At 36.4% G+C, this 18,658-nt stretch overlaps 1 protein-coding gene across 1 annotated transcript in view; it reads left to right on the top strand.

Annotated features, from left to right (window-relative positions):
- LOC104860368 (probable C-mannosyltransferase DPY19L2) overlaps nucleotides 1–18,658 on the top strand; it is a 78,020-nt gene that overhangs the window by 47,541 nt on the left and 11,821 nt on the right. The window contains exons 15-17 of the mRNA XM_010621500.1: nucleotides 10,770–10,871; nucleotides 12,472–12,543; nucleotides 14,740–14,786. Coding sequence (XP_010619802.1) covers nucleotides 10,770–10,871; nucleotides 12,472–12,543; nucleotides 14,740–14,786 — 221 coding nt within the window. The remainder of the gene's footprint in view (nucleotides 1–10,769; nucleotides 10,872–12,471; nucleotides 12,544–14,739; nucleotides 14,787–18,658) is intronic.

Raw genomic sequence — 18,658 nt, 5'->3', positions numbered from 1 at the left:
TATATTTTGAAGATAACCATCATAAACATGTTACAATAACATATTTAGAATTCAGCCTTTTGATGATAACCAATGTAAACATTTTTAACAACATATTTAACAAGGCATATCTTTTTATAAGGCTATGAAAATTATTTAGGTGGCTCCCATTAGTGAACAAAGATCAGAATAAATTTTCTGAGCAGCTGCTTTATTTACCAACAGAAGCATATCCAAACTTAAAGGTTTATATTTAATTATCTTTTAAGTTTTTTATTTAATCCTATGAAGCCAGGTTGTAGAAATCAACAATTTGTATTTGACATCATGCTGATCAAAAACATAATTGGACAAACATTTTTGAACATTTGGACAAACACATAAGACAATTTAAACTAGAGTGCACTCAGATGGTTTTGGCCAATTGAATTATAAAATCTTTTTGTTATGACTAGTCAAAATTTTTGCAGGTCAAAATTAACAGAGATCTCTTGTAGAATTAGGGTTAATGGAATGAAAGCTCTTCTTGACTGTAAATGTAAACCTTTTATAACAGACTTGAAACCAACAAGCAAACATAAATAAATGATTTCCCCACACCTTCTCTATATTCTTAGGCCTTCCGGTCTTGTATATCTTTCTTTACCTGTTTTTAACAAGATGAACATACAAAAACCTTTCATGTCAAAAGTATAACTCTTACTTATAGCTTTCCTAATATTTTTGTCTCATTTACTATTAACCTTCTATAACAAACTTCAGCTTAAAGTGTCCTTTTTCTGTTTTCAGATTGTTACATCTTAAAATTTGACTGGCTACCAATAGAACAGTATTAACCTTGAATTTTTAGAAAAGAGCAAGTTAACCCTATAATCACAGTTTAAGAATTTGTAATTCACAAGAAGTGTTACCAAAACTAAATAGTTTTTACTAGCAGCTGACTGTCACAGAGCAGTTTGATCAACTCCTAGGCTGGGTTGTTTTGAAATCTCTTTAATTATGGGGAATCCAAGGTCAGCTGCAGTCCAACGGACCTCCTGGAAATGACTTAAAATCAAGCTGAGGTGGGTAGATGAGATTCTTTTCATCCTGTCAGAAAATTCAAAACAAGCGAGCAGACAAACAAGGAAACAAAGGAGTCCAAATAAGATATAGGACCAAGGCTTATGAAAACCAAACCAAAAGTAGAACCAGAGGTCTCATGAGCAGTTTCCTCTAGATTTTTTTTTTTAAACCAAAAGGATGGTGTCCTGACCAAGGGGCTTTGGGAGGTCTCCCAGCCCCTGTGTCGTGGAGTCCATTAGCAGATCTGCCTGGATCTCTGGGCCTCCAAAATGATCTGGATCACAAGTTACTAATTAACAATTGTCAGACCTTAACAGAAAGAGAAAGACACAGAAGCAAAACAAAAAGAACAAGCACTCACCGATTGGTTTGTAAAGTTTAAGTGCTCAACACAGTAGGGGTCTTTTAGGGGCAGCATCATCTCTAGCAAGCATCTCATAATTAGCATTTAACCCTCTCTGTGTCCTATTTTTGTTTTTGTTGTTGTTTTTTGACATTGTTTTCCAAATTCAAACTTTCACAAAAGTAAACTGCCCCCCCAGGCAAGCTTTAGCTATTTGTTTTCAATCAAAAGGACATAAAGCATCCGTTATCAGAGAATCAAGCATTGCTACAGTAAAAGGGGCTGTTGGTTCATATTGGGCCCAAGCCATTTTAAATTTTTTTAATTGTTTAAAAGGAATTGGAGCATGTTGACGTATGGGGTTTTCCTGAGCATCTTGAGCATCAAAGACTGGGCAGATAAGGGAAAATCCAGATAAATCTTTTTCAATCTTTAAAGCTTGTTGTAACCCTTGTTGAACAGGGGACAAAGGAGGTTGAACATTGATCCTAACAGGTTTTTAACTTTTAAGGGGCCCTGAAGCTAGAGCAATCAAAGAGGGCTTTTTTTTTTTTTTTTAATGTCTGGGATCCAAACTATCTCTGATGAGAGCCCACAAACTAAAAGCATCCACGAGTAACTTGCTAGGTCGGTGTGCAGCATAATAATCCTGTAATTGTTTTCCTACCTTACTCCAAGTATCTAAGTTTACAGTGCCTTCTTCAGGGAACCAAGGACAAACCATTTCAACAAATTCTAAAAAATTACACAATTGCTGGTGCCCTACTCTAGCACCATCGACATGCAATAAAGCTTTAAGCATATGTACAAAAAGCATGCAACTATTGCCAGCTCCCATTTTTAATATTTACAAGAAAATTCACCTCTCCTTGCCTTTTTGTTGAGGCCTCGTTCTCTGTGGTGTCCTTCACTGGGTCCCTCGATACTCAGGTCCCTGTTCGGGCACCACTTCTGGCGGTCCAGCCATCACAACATGAACATGCCTGAGTTGGGGAGTGAGGTTTAAGAAAGGAAAGAACACTCAAGCCTGAGTAGAGACCAAGAGAAGTCTGATTTATTTCACAGAAACAGCTCCTTTTAAAGGCACATCAACAGGAAGCACCTGACTCCTACAGATAACATCAGATCTTTAACAGGAAGCACCTGACTCCTACAGATAACATCAGATCTTTGGCTATCTCTTCGAGTTTCTCCCATGCAGGGTCAAAAACAAGTTTAACACATGCAGTCCTTAAAAAGGAACAAATGTTAACAAATGCTAATTAGGAACATCCTGACCACACATTGTGTCAATGCCTTGATTATAGGAAGAAGTTATCTTTCAAATGTCAAATGCCAGTGGGCCATGACTGGCTCCCACAGAAGAAACAGAAGCAAGCCTTCCTTCTTTGTTTCCCTTTATACCATTCAGGCCACAAGCTGCCCTAGGATGGGTCTTCTGTTTTCAATCCCTTCAACCACACTTGTAGCTATGCTGATACAATTTAGTTGGGCATTTCTTACTCAAGTTGACATAATTAGCTATCACACATATGTTAAAGTATAAATGGTTGATACCCAGCTATAAAATATAGGACCCTTTAAAATCTCTATAGAACTGGGTGGGGAGGTGCATGTCTGTTATCCCAGCACTCCAGGCTGGGAGTTTATTTCTTCAGTGCAAAGGCCAAGGTTCAATTTGCAGAACTGCAAAGCAAAGAAAAGGAAAACAAAGTGACTATAATTTTATTTATTATTATGAACCAAAATGAAAATATGACTTACTATTTTTAATGGTTTTATTTGTATGTCAAAAGAGAATGTTAAAAGTTATTTTTTCAATTTTGTTTTATTAGTATTTTTTAAATTTATTTTATTATTTAGTGTAAGTTTGCAATACCTGAAATTTACATTCACCTTAGGGAGTGACCACATGTACCTAACATATCTTGATTCTTTTTGTTCCCCTTCCCCTTTCCATCCACCTTCCTCCATCTTTATATCCTCTCATTTCATAATTATTATTAGTAGTAGTCGTAGTATTTTTAGTTCAAATTTATGACACATAATGTTTACCTTCATTGTGTGTATTTCCAAGATTTAGCTATTATGAGTTGTGCTGCTATAAACATTAATATGTGTATATTGCTGCAGTATGATATCTTTAGCTCTTTGGGGAAGATACCTAGAAGGGAAATAGCTGAGTCAAATAGAATTTCTAATTTTAGTTCTTTGGTAAATATCCATACCAATTTCCATTATGGTTATACTAATTTACATTCCCACCAGCAATATAGAACAGTTCCTTTTTCACCACAGCCACACCATCATTTTTTATTATTTGATTTCTTGATGATAACCATTCTCTCTGAGCCATCAACACTGGGATGAAATCTAAGTGTTTTAATTTGCATCTCTCTAATGACCAGAAATATTGAACATTTTTTCATATGTCTATTGGCCATTTATACTTTTATGAGGTGGCTGTTCACTTCATTTGTCTCTTTGATTGGATCTTTGGGGGAGGTCTAATTTTTCTTAGTTTTTTTATATACATAAGATAGAGATTCCTCTGAGGAATATCTAGCAAAATTTTTTCCCATTCTATGGGATGTCTCTTCATTCTGCTAGTTGTTTCCTTTGCTATGAAGAAGCTCTTTAATTTGTTATAATCCCATTGTTGATCTTTTGGTTACTTCTTGTGCAGTTGGAGCTCTGTTCAGAAAGACCTTGTCTATACCTGTGTCTTCAACTGTTGTTGCTGTTTTAATGTTTAGATCTTTGATACATTTTGTTTCTAATTTAATACATGGTGAGAAATATGGTTTCAGCTCAGTCTGTGTATAGATAGCCAGTTTTACCAGCACCATTTGTTAAAGTGGCTGTCTTTCCTCCACCTTATGTTTTTGGCCTCTTTATCTAAGATCAAATAGCCAAATGTGTCTGAGGATGTTTGCGCATCCTTTATTCTGTTCCCTTGATCCACACATTTCTTTTTGTGCCAATACCATGTCTTTTCTTTATTACTAGTGCTTTATAATATAATCTGACATCAGGTATTGTAAAGCCTCTCCCTTTGCTCTTGTTGCCCAGGATACCTTTTTCTATTCTGAGGCTCTTCTGGTTCTGTGGGAATTTTAGGATTGTTTTCCCTAGTTGTGTAAAGAAAGCTATTGGTCTTTTTATTGAAATTGTCTTAAGTTTGTATGTCAGTTTGGGGAGTATGTCCATTTTGACAATAGTGGTTCTGCCTATTTAGGAACAGGGAACATCTTTCATTTTCTGATGTCCTTTTCAATCTCCTTTTTCAGAATACTATAATTTTTGTTGTAGAGATCTTCCACTTCCTTGGTTAGATTAATTCCTAAGTATTTGAATTTTCTTAATACTGCAGTAAATGGTATTGTTTTCCTAATTTTACTCATTGAGTTCATTACTGCTATACATGGATGCTACTGATTTTTGTGTGTTGATTTTTTGTCCTGCTACATGGCTGAAATTGATTATTCTAAGAGGGATTTTTGGTAGAATTCTTTGAATCCTCTATGTAGAGGATCATGTCATCTGCAAATAGTGACAGTTTAACTTCTTCCTTTCCTATAATGTCCCTTTTATTTTTTTTTCTCTTGCCTAAATTGTTCTGCCTAATGTGTTGAGTACTATGTTGAACAGATGTGGTGGGAGTGGAATCCATGCCTTGTTTCTGATTTTAGAAGAAAAGCTTTCAGTTTTTCCCCCATTTAATATGATGCCAGCCATTGGTTTGTTGTAAGTGGCTTTTATCAGATTTAGGTAATGTCTTCTATACCTATTTTCTTCAGGGTTTTTAATCATGAAGCAATGTTGGATTTTGTCAGATTTCTCTACATCTATTGATATGATGATGTGATTTTTGTCCTTGATTCTGTTTATGTGGTGTATTACATTTATTGATTTGTGTATGTTGAACCATCCTTGCAACCTTTGGATGAAACCTACCTGGTCATGATGTGTGATCCTTTTGGCAATGTGTTGCATTCTATTTGCCAATACCTATTGAGAATTTCTGCATCTATATTCATTAAGGAGACTGGCCTGTAATTTTGTTTTTCAGTTGGGTCTTTGTGTGGTTTGGGCATGAGTGATGCTGGCTTCCACAAATGAGTTTGGAAGTACTCCTTCCTTTCAAATTCTTTCTCTTTTTTTTGTACCTGGGATCGAACTTGGGTCTTTGTGCTTGTGAAGCAGATGCTGGAACCACTAAGCTAAATCCCCAGCCCACTTTCAATTTCATTAAAGAGTTTCAGGAATATTTGTCATGGTGTAATGTCATTGAAGGTTTTGTAGAATTTAGCAGTGAATCTGTCAGGCCCTGGGCTTTTTTTTTTTTTTTAAATTGGTAGATTTTTTTATCACCACTTCTATTTCATTGCTTGTTATTGGATTCTTCAAAAGTTTTATGTCTTCTTGGCTTAGTTTCAGTAACTATGTGCACCTTAGAATCTGTCCATTTTCCATTTTCTTGGAATACAGTTTTTCACAGCAGTTAGTATCTTCTGGATTTCAACAGTGTCCATTGTGACTTGGCCTTTTAAATTTCTAATTACACTGATGTGAGACACCCCACCCCATCTCCCTCCCTCTCCCCCCCCTCTCATTAGTTTGGCTAAAAGTTTATTTTGTTTCTTCTTTCAAAGACCCACTCTTCGATTTGATTTTTTGTATTTTTTTTAGTCTGAATTTCATTAATTTCCACTCTGATCTTTATGACCATCCTCCTTAATGTCAGTTTGGGCTTGGATTGTTGTTGTTTGAGTATTTTGAGGTTCCTCATTAGGTTGTTTGAGCTTTCTCTGTTTGTTTGTTTTTTTTTTTTATGTGAGCATTGATTGCAATAAGCTTGCCTCTTAGGACTCCTTTCATTATAACCTATGAGTTTTGGTGTGTTGTGTTGTACTGGCATTGTTTGTTCCTAAAATTTGTTTAGTTTCTTCCTTGATTGTTTCTATGACTCAAACAGTGTTCAGAAGTGATCTATTAAATTTCAGAATTTTCTGTGGCTTCTTCTGTGATTGATCTAGTTTCATTGCACAATAACCATCTTTGTCTCTTCTAATTAGTTTGAGCTTGAAGATGTCTTTTCCTGAGAGAAAAATTGCTAGCCCTGGATCATGGTGCATGAAATGTTGTTTTCCACCTTATTTTTTTTTTTAGTCTACGAGTATCTTTTTGGATTATGTGAGTTTCTTGAATGCAACACATGGTTGGATTTTGTTTTTTGATCCAGTCTACAAATCTGTGTCTTTCAATTGAGAAGTTCAGGCCATTAAGATGGAGAGTTATTACTGAGAGGTGTTATTTAATTCCTATCATTGTGCTCTTCCTTCTCTCTTGACGTCTCCTATGTTTACCTCTTTCTTTTTGTTGTTGTTGTTGTTTATGTATTCATCTTGCTGGATGTATTCATTCTATCTGGATTTTTGGCTTTGTTGACTTCATCACATCTGTGTAGGATATCTCTGGAGTATTTTCTGGAGTGCTAGTTTGGTTTTCATAAATTTCTTTTCCTTTTTCATATAATGTTCTTATGACTATTTTGAAACAAAGTTTTCCAGATATGTTAAATTTGCTTTGGAAGTTGTTTGCTTTTTGGGCTTGAAATACTTCATGTCAAGCTCTTCTGGCCTTTAAGTTTTGTATTGAGAAGTCTGCTATAAATCTAATGGGCTTACTTTTCTAATGGGATTTTTGCTTTTCTCTGACAGCTTTTAAAATGTGTGTGTGTGTGTGTGTGTGTGTGTGTGTGTGTTAGACATGTGGTACTTTAATTATAACCTGTCATAGTGACCTTTTTTTTTTCACTGTAGTTGGTTGGTGTTCTGTAAGCCTCACCTACTAGTTTGTTGAATTTTTCCCTCATACTTGGGAGTTTTCCATTAAGATTTCTGTAAACAAATATATTATTCTAAGTGTGCTATCTTCTAGTTTCCCTCTAACTCCAGTTAACCTTAGGTTGATTTTCTAGTAGTCATCTAATAGTTGTTGGATGAATTTTCTATTTATTGTTTTATCATTTATCATTCCTCTCTCCCTCTCCCTCTCACTCTCCCTCTCCCTCTCTCCCACCCTCTCTCTCTCTCTTTGTACCAGGGATTGAACTCAGGACCTTGCACATTTAAGGCAGATGCAGTGCCACTGAGCTAAATCCCTGGCCCTCATTTCTCTTAATTTACCACTTTGTCCACAGTTTCAGAAACGATGTCTTTACATTGGTCATTTCTGCACTGTGTGAATTCTGTACAACTTTTTATATCTGACTTTTCTGTCTGGTACCTTTTCATGGAGTCTATATCTTTAGTAAAATTCATGTTTTGAACTGATGTGGTGAACTTTTCCAATTTTTAATTTGTTCCTTCAAATCCATATTGGTCATTTTGTATGATAATTTTGTAAATTTTTAGGTGATGACTTCTTTGAATTTACCAAGTTTCTTTAACTTTCTTCTTCAATCAATTTATAAAGCTTTGCTACCTGGTGTTTATTTTTCTGTCCATCAGTGCTCCCTGGATTTACCTTGGGAAAGTTGGGGGAATTATGGGTTTTTTTGTTGCTTTGTTTTGCCATGTTCCTCTGTGTTTGTGTGCCCCCTACACACACACGTTTTTTTTTCTTTTTTCATGCTGAGGGTTGAGGATCAACTAGGGTGAGGAAAGTTTGTAATTAATATGAAGTTTTAAAAATAAGATATTGCCTTTCAATGATGTGTTTTTAGCATTATTTGTCCAGAGATAGTGTCTGACCCTTCATCTATTTAACTCATTTAGATGTTATCCCCTGTCTTGGGAATTCTCCCTTCCAGTTTTCAGGCAGAATCTGACTGTGTCCTGGAACTGGATTAGGAACGCTTCCCTACCAGGCATGATGATGGCGCCTGGGGCAGGTTCACTTGCAGGTGGGGGTGTCCACAGAATCAAGAGCATGCTCTTGCTCTGGCAGAGTGTCTGCAGGAATCAGCCAATGCTTCCACTTGCAGTCATGGAACTGTGGGAGTTGGCAGGTAATTTGCTATCAGGAGGGAATCCGCAGGGACCATGGGCAGGAGTACATGATCATGGTAATCCACAAGCCCAGTTCACCTGTTTATCCCCTCTCTGCACGGGGTGTTGGGGGGGTGCCCCTGTCTTCATTGAGCACTGGTCAAGGTGCCACCAGGCTGCAGTGTTCCCCAGTTTTTGGAGGAGAAGTGGCAGGGAAAAGGGGCTGGTATATCAGGAGTCTGACCCAGGAGTCCAACCTGCACAGCACTCATTTGTCCACTTCCTCAGGCAGTTTGGAAGACTCTCACAATGGCTGCTCCCTGAAAGTGTGAGAGCTAGAGTAGTACAGACCAGCCGTAGCGGTCCACTTGCCCTCTTCAATGATTCAAATGTTAGGTTTGATTTAAGTGTATCATCTTTTTGATTCACTTTCTGATTTCAGAGTATAAGACCCTCGTTCATTACAGAGTACTGTGGCTTCACTGAATCCTCTCTGAGCACCTCTGACATGACTCCTCCTGTAGTCAGCCATGTCAGATCTCTCCAATAGTTCTGTCTTCTCATTCTTACAAATTATACACAGAGCTCTTATCCTTCATATAGGATTTGTCTGTTTGAAGGTTAATATCTTAAATAATGGCCCTTTCCAAGGAGTAGGTTCCTATTTAACTACCTCGAATAAGGAATAATAACCCTATTTCTGGTACTTTCTGTTAAGAAATAAGCATACACAGAGCAGTCACTCAATACTGTAGTATGAAACTGACCTTAGCTGGTGCCATTCAGTCAGGACCTTGTCTAGCACTGAGATTATGTGAACTTTAGCCCGGACTGTGAGGTCAAGTGCTGTTGCTATTCAATAATACATTTCTGCTAATGTTAAATAAAATTTCTAAATGTAAACATGTGCTTGTTGTTTATTGCTAGCTTTGAATATTGGTTTAGTAGGTTTGTTTTTTGCTGTTGATCTGTCATATGTCTAACACATTTCCCGTTTTTATCATTCTTTTTTATTTTGTAGGGTCTATACTTTGTAGGGTGTAATAAACTTCATGGAGGCCTGCTAAGTTGTTTCTTTATTAGTTAAATTAGGCTGTGATTTTGTTTCTTACCTTTCTCCACATTGTCACCCTGTTCTTTACAAATCTTAAAAGCAACACCACCCATCCCTGTAGTTGTAAGTGACTTTTTCTAGCTGATGTGAGAAACACTTAAAATGGTAGTAGTTGGATTGCCAGTGTTAGTAAACAGGTCTACTTTGAATGAGAAAAATAAATAATTTCTAAATTACCTCTGGTGCTAATAGATAAGAGAAACAGTGAATGTAAAAACATTGATAATGATCAAACTTGTGAAATAATCTCTGCCTCTTTCAGATAATTTGAATTAGGGCTGGCCATTGCTAGATATTTTCCTCTTCCTGGCCTTCTGAGAATGCAGTGGGAAAATACTTGTAGGAGACCAGGTAATGAGGATTGAGGCCTAATTGACCTTCCCTACAAGCGCAAAAGAGAAAAACAACAAGCTACGCCTTCTTTGGCAACTAGCATGTTACAAGTTCCAGAGAAGAGTCAGTACAGCTGAGATCTGAATGTTTACCTGGGTACATGCTGTTGATAAAAAGAGGCAGATGAATCTTCTATTAATCTACTTGTTCATGTGTCTAAGTGAATAAAAGCAAGGTGAGCCAAACACTCAGGGCTTTTTGTCCAAGACGCAAGAGCCCCTTGGTCCCCTAATTTTAAATTGTCTCTGTATCTGCATCTTTAATCTCTATTCAGTCCCTCCCTGGATCTGGAGAAATTCATAGGCTGGCTCCTACAGTCTGCAGCTCACTGATAGCAGGTAGCCAAACAGCGTGTTGAGAAGTAACAAATGTCAGTAGTGTAGAAGGCTTGATGAAAAGAACAAAGCATAGAAAGTTTGTGACTTACAGTGTGAGATGAAAATAGTAATTGGATTGTTTTTCATGATAAAATAATGTCATGAGTAACTGTGTGGTGTCTTTATCTTTTTTTTTTTGGTACCATGTATCAAACTTGGGTCCTTATGCTTGCAAGGTAGGCAGCAGAACCACTGAGCTAAATCCCCGGCCCTTTCTTTTATCTTTTTTTTTTTTTTTTTTTTTTTGGTGTGCGTGTGTGTGTGGTGTTTTTAATCAGTAAGAGTTGATTTTAGCTTTATTATCTTCTCTGCTTATTTTTTTCTGACATTTTTCTTTTCTTTTTATATTTCTCTTTATTTTCAGTTATCTTGATAAGTCAGCATATGTGACACTTGGTTCATTGTGTTTTTTTGCTTTCTTTTTGAGACACATCCATTCATTACTCTTATGTCAAATTTATTACTATTTGTATGATTGAAATGCAATTTTTATTTTCTTCTAGATTCGCCTGAGTGACATTATAGCAGCCAGAATTTTACGTTATGCAGATTTTGATACTTTGATGTACACCTGTGCTCCTGAGTCTTACTTCATGGAACGAGTGGTATGAATATTTCTGTATTTTTTCCTTCTCTACAGGTATGGTGGTTTTTACTCTTGAATTTTCCGCTTTGTGTGAAACTCAGTTTTTTAGTCAGATATACAAAATTCATTGTCTTCTTTTACTGTAACATTTGCTAACCATATGATATCCTCTCTTGTTTTATCTGTAAAGTCAGTAGCTAGTAGCCCTTATCCTAAAAAATGATGCTTAAATACTATAATCTAGAAAAAGTATTTGATATACTATAGGATCCATAGTAAGCACTATTATTACCAATTATTTTTAATAATTGAGATTACTTGAAGATATGGGTCCATTCAGAAAAATAAAATCCGCATTCTTTTTTTTTTAAGAAATGCAGTTTTATTTCATCAGTATGCATGATATCATAAAACATTTAACAGGGTATTGCTAATAACTTTTAATAAATACACAAAATTCATTTTAAATTTTAGAAACTTAAAATACATGATATCCTTTTAAAACATGCTCAAGCTGTTAAGTTTTAAAATATTTGCCTCCTTTGAGGACTATGAAAAATAAGACTAGAAAGAAATCTTAGTGACCATGTCATATAATTTTTCCATCTGCAGATGGAGAAAACAAAGCTTTTAAAAATTGCCTAATGTGCACACTGGAGCCAGAATTAAAATTAGCACATGGGCTCTGGTGGATCCTGGTGCTTCCAAGCCAGTGTTCTTTCCTATGTCTGAGGCTTTTTCCCCCCTCATGGAGCAGGAAAAAGTCACTGCATCAGCCCTCATCTAATAATGATAAACTCTGAGTTAGTGGTAAATACAATAATGAAATTTCACATTTTCTTCTCCATCTAACCAGTTACTTATTCATTTGGGAAGTTGGTATTGGCCACCAGTCAGCCATAAAGCAGTTGGCTATAGGCCAGCAAAGAGAAAAGGACCTGGCTCCTGCTTTCAAGAAATACAGTTGTGCTGGGCATGGTGGTGCATGCCTGTAATCCCAGCACTTGGGAGGCTGAGGCAGGAGGATCTCTGTGAGTTCGAGACCAGCCTGGGCTACAGAGTGAGTTCCATGTCAGTCTCAACTACATAGTGAGACCCTGTCTCAAAAAAAAAAAAAAAAAAAAAAAGCTGTTACACGGCAAATCACTCCTTATCACCAGAACAGGTCAAGAGGATTATTGGCTGATATTACTTCTGCATTTTTCCACACTTCCAGTAATTATTTTGGCTAGCTTTCTTGCTGTTAGTGCTTGTTTCACAGATGAAAAGAATAGAGCTTTGCAGTATAGGAAATAACAACCATAGGCTCAGGGAGCAGTAACACACATGTTAAAACTTAATATTATGTAAATAAAGAAAATACAGATCCAAATAAAGGAAAACATAATGGACTTAGCTAATTCTAGGTCTAATGGGTGTGTCATTAATCTTTTTGAATACTTTGTATAGTTTTATAATTTTGATTCCTCCATTAGAATGTGGAGGTTGATAAGTACTTTACTAATGACAAAGATATTTTACCTTTAAGTAATACCATCATGGCACTCAGTTTGACAGATTTTTACTAAGTTAATGTAAAATTCAGTAACTTATCAATAATTTGCCGATTCAATTTTCAGACTCCACTGAGATACACAAAAACGTTATTGCTTCCAGTTGTTACGGTGATTACTTGTTTTATCTTTAAAAAGGTATTTTAAATTTTTGTATCACTTCTTTTTAGGTTCAAATTAAAAATGCCAATAGATGAATGATAATTGCTCAGAATTCTTTATTTTTAAATAGGATTAACTCTATCTTTACAGTTTTTGAGTCTTTCTTTGTCTTTATTTTTATAGAGATCCACATTATTAAAGGTTTTTTTTATTTTTTCGAAAGATTTTTGTCAATCCCTTGCTATGTATGAGGAACTACATTAACATTGTAGGTACTGTGCAGAAATAAAACATGGCCGGCCCCACCTTGGGGAGTCCTGGGGGATGGAAAGTAGGAACATTAAGGAAGTAATCACATAATTAAAGAATTACAATTGTGATAGGTACTAAGAAGGAAAAATACAGTGATGACCTCAGTATCTTCCACAGGTAAAGCACATTCAAAGACGTCTTGATCTATTTTGATTAGACAGACTCGGGAAAAATTGGTATAACCATTTGTTTTCTTTTTTCTTTCCTTCTCCTGTTCCTCCTATCCTTCTGTCACACAGACACAGTTCTTCCTTTTCCTCTTTTTTGAAACATAGAGCCTAGAACTCACTGTCCTCCTGCCTCAGCCTCCCAAGTTCTGGGATTTTAGGCATGCCCCACCACACCCATTTTTGTGCAGACATTTAAAAATACCTTTCTCTGCACATTGAGTGTTTTTACAACAGAAGAAATGTCACAATGAAAAGAGATAATCTGTAAAATACCACTGCCAGTTATGCCTGGTCTGGGATTGATGTGTCTGAAAGCCCATTTCATGACAGTGGGCCCGTAGGAATTTGTGTTTCTTTTCTTTGAACCATCTTTATTAATACTGTTTAGCAGTTGTCTTGCCTTAAGTCAATATGTATTTATTTTATACTTTCAGCAGATACCAATAACATGGTTTCTCAACCACAATACCAGTTGTGGTTCTAATGAAAGGAGTTTCCTGTATTTAAAGGCAAACTGCGTGTGTCCCCCTGCCCCACGCCACATGCCTCACTCTTTTGTTTTCACATAGAGTATGAATGATTTCTGAGTAGGCTGTTTACATCTGTGCTGTTTCTCCTTTGACCCAGTTTCTTGGGGATGGCTCGGAGACAGCGAGGACAGAGGAAATGAGAGGGAGCAGCGTAGGTGGGAACAAGTTATCCCCAGAGCCCAATTCCGTTCCATCAGGGGCAGTTGTGGCATTGTTACAGGGCTCCACTTAGGGGAGAATGTGTGACTGTGCTTCATATTCAGTGGAGAGATAGCCAGGGCAGAAGAAAGTGCGAGGTAGATCTGCTGGTACTGTATTTTTTTCAATTAAGAACCAAGACTCATAAACACATTAAGAGCCCCCAAACATACCACAAGTCTCACGGTGTGTGTGTACTAGCAACTGCACACACACACACACACACACACACATGCACACACGTTTCTATGGAAGTTGAAACATTGTTCTATGAGGGATGCTCTTGAATCAGTGAGAGAAACGTTCTAATCTTACATTATATTTTCAATTGGAGTCCAAGTTCAACTCTGTATTATTGTTTCATGTGTATCTCTGAGCCATAAACCACATAACCTGTGGAGAGAGAAATTTTAAGATATCCTTAAATGTTCTGTGTGTCCAGCTCACATCTCAGGCCAACTCACATGTATCTTGTTCTCTAGCACTCCATTCTGATGAGTTTCTTAAGCCTCCTGTAGCCATCACATTGGCTTGAAAGAGTAACCAGGGAGGCGCATATGTCCATAGCTAATTCATTATAATCCAGAGTTCTGAGTGCAATAGGAACATGGGTGATCTGGATAAAGGAGAGAGATCATCATTTGCTATCAAGACTGAGATAAAGCAGTCCCTGAAAATGCACAGGAAAAGCTGCCTCCTGTGTGGACACCAATCTGCTACCCCTACTCCCCTGCCCAGGAAAAATGTGGATTTCAACACTAGTAAGTAGTTATACACTTTAGGGAAGCTTAGGATCTCGGAGCTGAAGGGGACCTGAAGATCTATTCCAACACTCTTTATAGAACAGAGTTATTTAAAAAAGCAAGTTGCCTGTGACAGAGCTGAGATTGAACTATTCTTGAAAACTCACTTTAACATAAAAAATACTTCTTTCAGTGGTAATGTTTGCATTAACTAATCAGAACATTTAAAATGTTGCAACATTCCTTAGAAAAATCTTATTGGTTTGATTCTGTTCACAGACTATTTGTGACGTTTTATGTGCCTTATCTACAAACACTTACCTAAGGTAACTATATCATAGTTGTGTTAAAAACATATTATATTAATTATTGAATAACTTAGTGAAATGTAAATGTTTCAAATATATATATGTACATTAAGCTTTGCCATTATGACTAAGAAAGGAGATAGGAACCAAATTTAGATGTTGTCTTTAAAGAAATAAGACAACTGTTCTTATGGATTTTCTTTAACTTGTATTGGAAATACAGTTATTTGTGAAATAACTCAAAATTTAAATTGATTTAATTTTAGTATATCACTAGAAATTAAAGTTAGTAAACAGAAATGAGTTAAAGTTTTATTTAGACCATTATTTTTTTTTAGCATTTAGAGAAGGTATACTAGCCAGGGATTTAGCTCAGTGGTTCTGCTGCCTGCCTTGCAAGTGCAAAGACCCAAGTTCGATTCCCAGTACCAAAAAAAAAAAAAAAAAAAAAAAAAAAAGAGAGAGAGAGAGAGAAGGTATACTTATTTGTTTTGCTGAATATTTGTGAACAGCCTTTTGGCTGTATTTTTATTGCTAAATCTCTATTGTATCACATTTTAATGTTTTCATGGAAGTTACCAGAATGAATAAAACATGACATAAAATTAAATCCACATAAATAAATTGCTATTGGACACAGGAAGCAAATTTTAAAGGCAACCTCCTTTTGAGGGAAATATCTCAAATTACATTTTATATTTGTAGCATATCATTTAATTTTATTTAATGACCTTTACTTTTCAGAACACATTTAGATTTACAGAAAAATAGTGAAAATTATACATAGTTTTCATGAACCTTATATTCCACACTTCTGTTTTTAATTAGCAGTCGTTGTGTTTTGTCATGTAGATGGGGTGGGACTTTCTTTTTCAGAGGGAGTTAAATCCGGAATGTGTGGTGCTGGGGTTAAGGGCATGTGATTACTAAACCACTACACGTGAGTGATTACTCTGGCACCGCCCTAATCCCGGTAGTTTGAATAAGATAAAAGGGGCGGAAAGATGCTGTTAAATCCTCTCCTTACCTTTGCTGCCTTGTGCATGCGATGTTGTTTCTCCTCTGTGAAGCTTCTTTGCCACCCCTGTCTTGGAGCCAGCCATATATGGACTGAAACCTCTATGAACTGTAAGCCAAATAAACCCCTTCCCTTTTGACTTTGGATGGTGGGTATTTTGTCTCAGCAATGGAATAAAAGTAGCACAGCAGTTGTGTGTGGTTCTCACAAGAGCTAAGACCTTAGGTGCATTTGTTGAAGTCATTTCCAAAGCGAGGGTGATGACAGACCCGCTGTACTTGGTTATGGTCGGATGGGGTCCAAGGTACCCTGAAAACAGTCACACAAGGACACATGACAGGGCCAGGCATTTAGCTCAGTGGTTCCGCTGCCACGTACCAAAAAAAAAAAAAAAGAACACGTGACAAATCTGGGTTATTTAACTTGATGATATAAGGCTGAGGAGCACATGGCCCCAGGGTTCAGATGTTTGAGAGGTAGTGATGAGGGAGGAGACCCGTGTGGGGCCAATTGGTAGTAAGTCCTTCACTCAGAGCAAGGAAGTCTTTCTTACTGACTGCGTACCTGTGTGTGTGTGTGTGTGTGTGTGCGCGCGGGTAGAGGGGCCTTCAAAGCTGAAGTGCAGTCATCCCTCCATTCAGAGAAAACCAGGCGTCTGGGTCCAGGATTTAGCTCAGTGGTGCTGCTGCCTGCCTCACAAGCACAAGGTCCTGAGTTCGATCCTGGTACCAAAAAAAGAAAACCAGTGTCAAGAAATGAATGTTCCCACTCTTAGACACGCTCTTCACAAGTATTGATTGTAAGCAGCTTTGTAGGAATCACTCTACAAAGTACTTATAGAAGTACAGTGGTGCCTCAGCTTACGAACTTAATTTGTTTTACAATTTTGGGGAAGATGGCTGCATTTGTGTTTGTGTGGGGAACATGGCCGTGGTCATATTTGTCACCTCCTGCAGAGTTTACAAATGGAAGCAAAATTTTGCCAAATGCTTTTGCTTGTAAACTGAATTGTTTGCAAATAGAAGTGTTTATGAACTGAGGTATTACTATAGATTTTAGTGGAATCATGTTCTTGTTACTCTGCTACTTGTTATTTTTATTTAACAGTGTGTCTTGGGCTTGGACCTAGATATTCCTTACATTTTGTAGTCATCTTTACATCCTACTGTTTTTCACATGAGGGACCACTGTGTGTTTAGCCATTTCCTCATGTATAGATGTTTAGATTATATTTAGCTTTTGTCATAGCAGCCAATATTGTGAGTAGTGCGTACTGTGCACACTTATATAGCATAGAGTATTTGAAGTGAGGCTGTTGGACCTTACAGTATGAACATTCTATAATTTGGTAAATGCTGAGAAATTATAGTGCTTAAGGTGCCCATTTTCCTGCATTTCCATGCACACCATTGCTATCAAACTTTTAACCTTCTCTGAGAGAGTTTTTTAGAGTAGCCCATTTTATTTCACAAGTATTTGTCAGTGAAGTTTTGCATCTTCTAATAATTCTTCTGGATATATTTCTTCTTGACTTTTTAAGGAGGCTTTTCAAGTTGGTATAGTTCCACTTACCTGTCTTGGCTTCTATCACCTGTGTTTTTGGCGTCATATCCAAGAAAACATTGCCAAAAACAATGTCAGGAAGCTTTTTTTATACATTTTCTTCTAAGAGTTTTATAGTTTCAGATCTTAAGTGTTAGTCTTTAATTTGAGGTGATTTTTATATGTGGTGTCGTATAAGGGTCCAATTTTCTTCTTTGCATGTCTATTGATATATATATATAGTTTTCTAACACCATATGCTGGAGACCACCCTTTCTCCTTATGCAGCAATGCTAACTAGTTAGCTTCCTTTGTGTTTTTTTATGATTTATTTGCTGTTCATTGACATTGATGTTCAACTTCTATAAGTGTTCTATGAGAAATTTTAAATATAAGATATTTTATTGGAGTTTGAAGTTATATGTTATATCATGTAATTAATTTTGGGTTTGTTTTTTTTTTGAGACAAGGTCTCACTATGTAGTTGAGACTGACTGGAACTCACTATGTAGCCCAGGCTGTATATCATTTAACTAATACTGATAGGCTAAATGTTCTACTATACCAATTTTTTTACTTCTTTGTGTCTTATTTTCTCTGAATGTCATCTTCATATAGAAAACAGCATTTCAGTGTTGTTTTCATCTGCATCTCTCAAATGATCAGTGATATGGAACATTTTTTCATATATTTAAATTAATTTTTATTTTTTTTTTTTTTTTGAGACAAGGTCTCACTATGTAGTTGAGACTGACTGGAACTCACTATGTAGCCCAGGCTGTATATCATTTAACTAATACTGATAGGCTAAATGTTCTACTATACCAATTTTTTTACTTCTTTGTGTGTTATTTTCTCTGAATGTCATCTTCATATAGAAAACAGTATTTCAGTGTTGTTTTCATCTGCATCTCTCAAATGATCAGTGATATGGAACATTTTTTCATATATTTACTTGCTGCTTTTACTTCTTTGAGAAATGTCTGTTCATTTTGGATGCCCATTTTTGAATCGGGTTTTTATATTTGGGGGGGCTGATTGTTTTGAGTTCTTTATATATTCTTGATAATAGTCCTTTGTCTGAGGAACAGCTGGTAACAATTTTTTCCCACAATGTAGATTGTCTCTTAGTTCTGCTGATGGTTTCTTTTGAAGTACAGAAGCTTTTTAATAAGATGAGATCCCAGTTGTTGATTCTATCTTCTAGTTCCCATGCTACTGAGGATTTGTTCATAAAGTCTTTTCCTATGCCAATGTCTTCCAGAGTTCTGCCTAACTTACCTTCCAGCAAGTTTAATGTTTCTGTTTTAATATTTAGATCTTTAATCCA

This window comes from Fukomys damarensis, unplaced genomic scaffold (assembly GCF_012274545.1).
Source record: "Fukomys damarensis isolate Sample0158 unplaced genomic scaffold, DMR_v1.0_HiC HiC_scaffold_17, whole genome shotgun sequence".
NCBI lineage: Eukaryota > Metazoa > Chordata > Mammalia > Rodentia > Bathyergidae > Fukomys > Fukomys damarensis.
The sequence above is the reverse complement of the archived record's forward strand: the minus strand, read 5'-3'. Positions and strand labels throughout refer to the sequence as shown.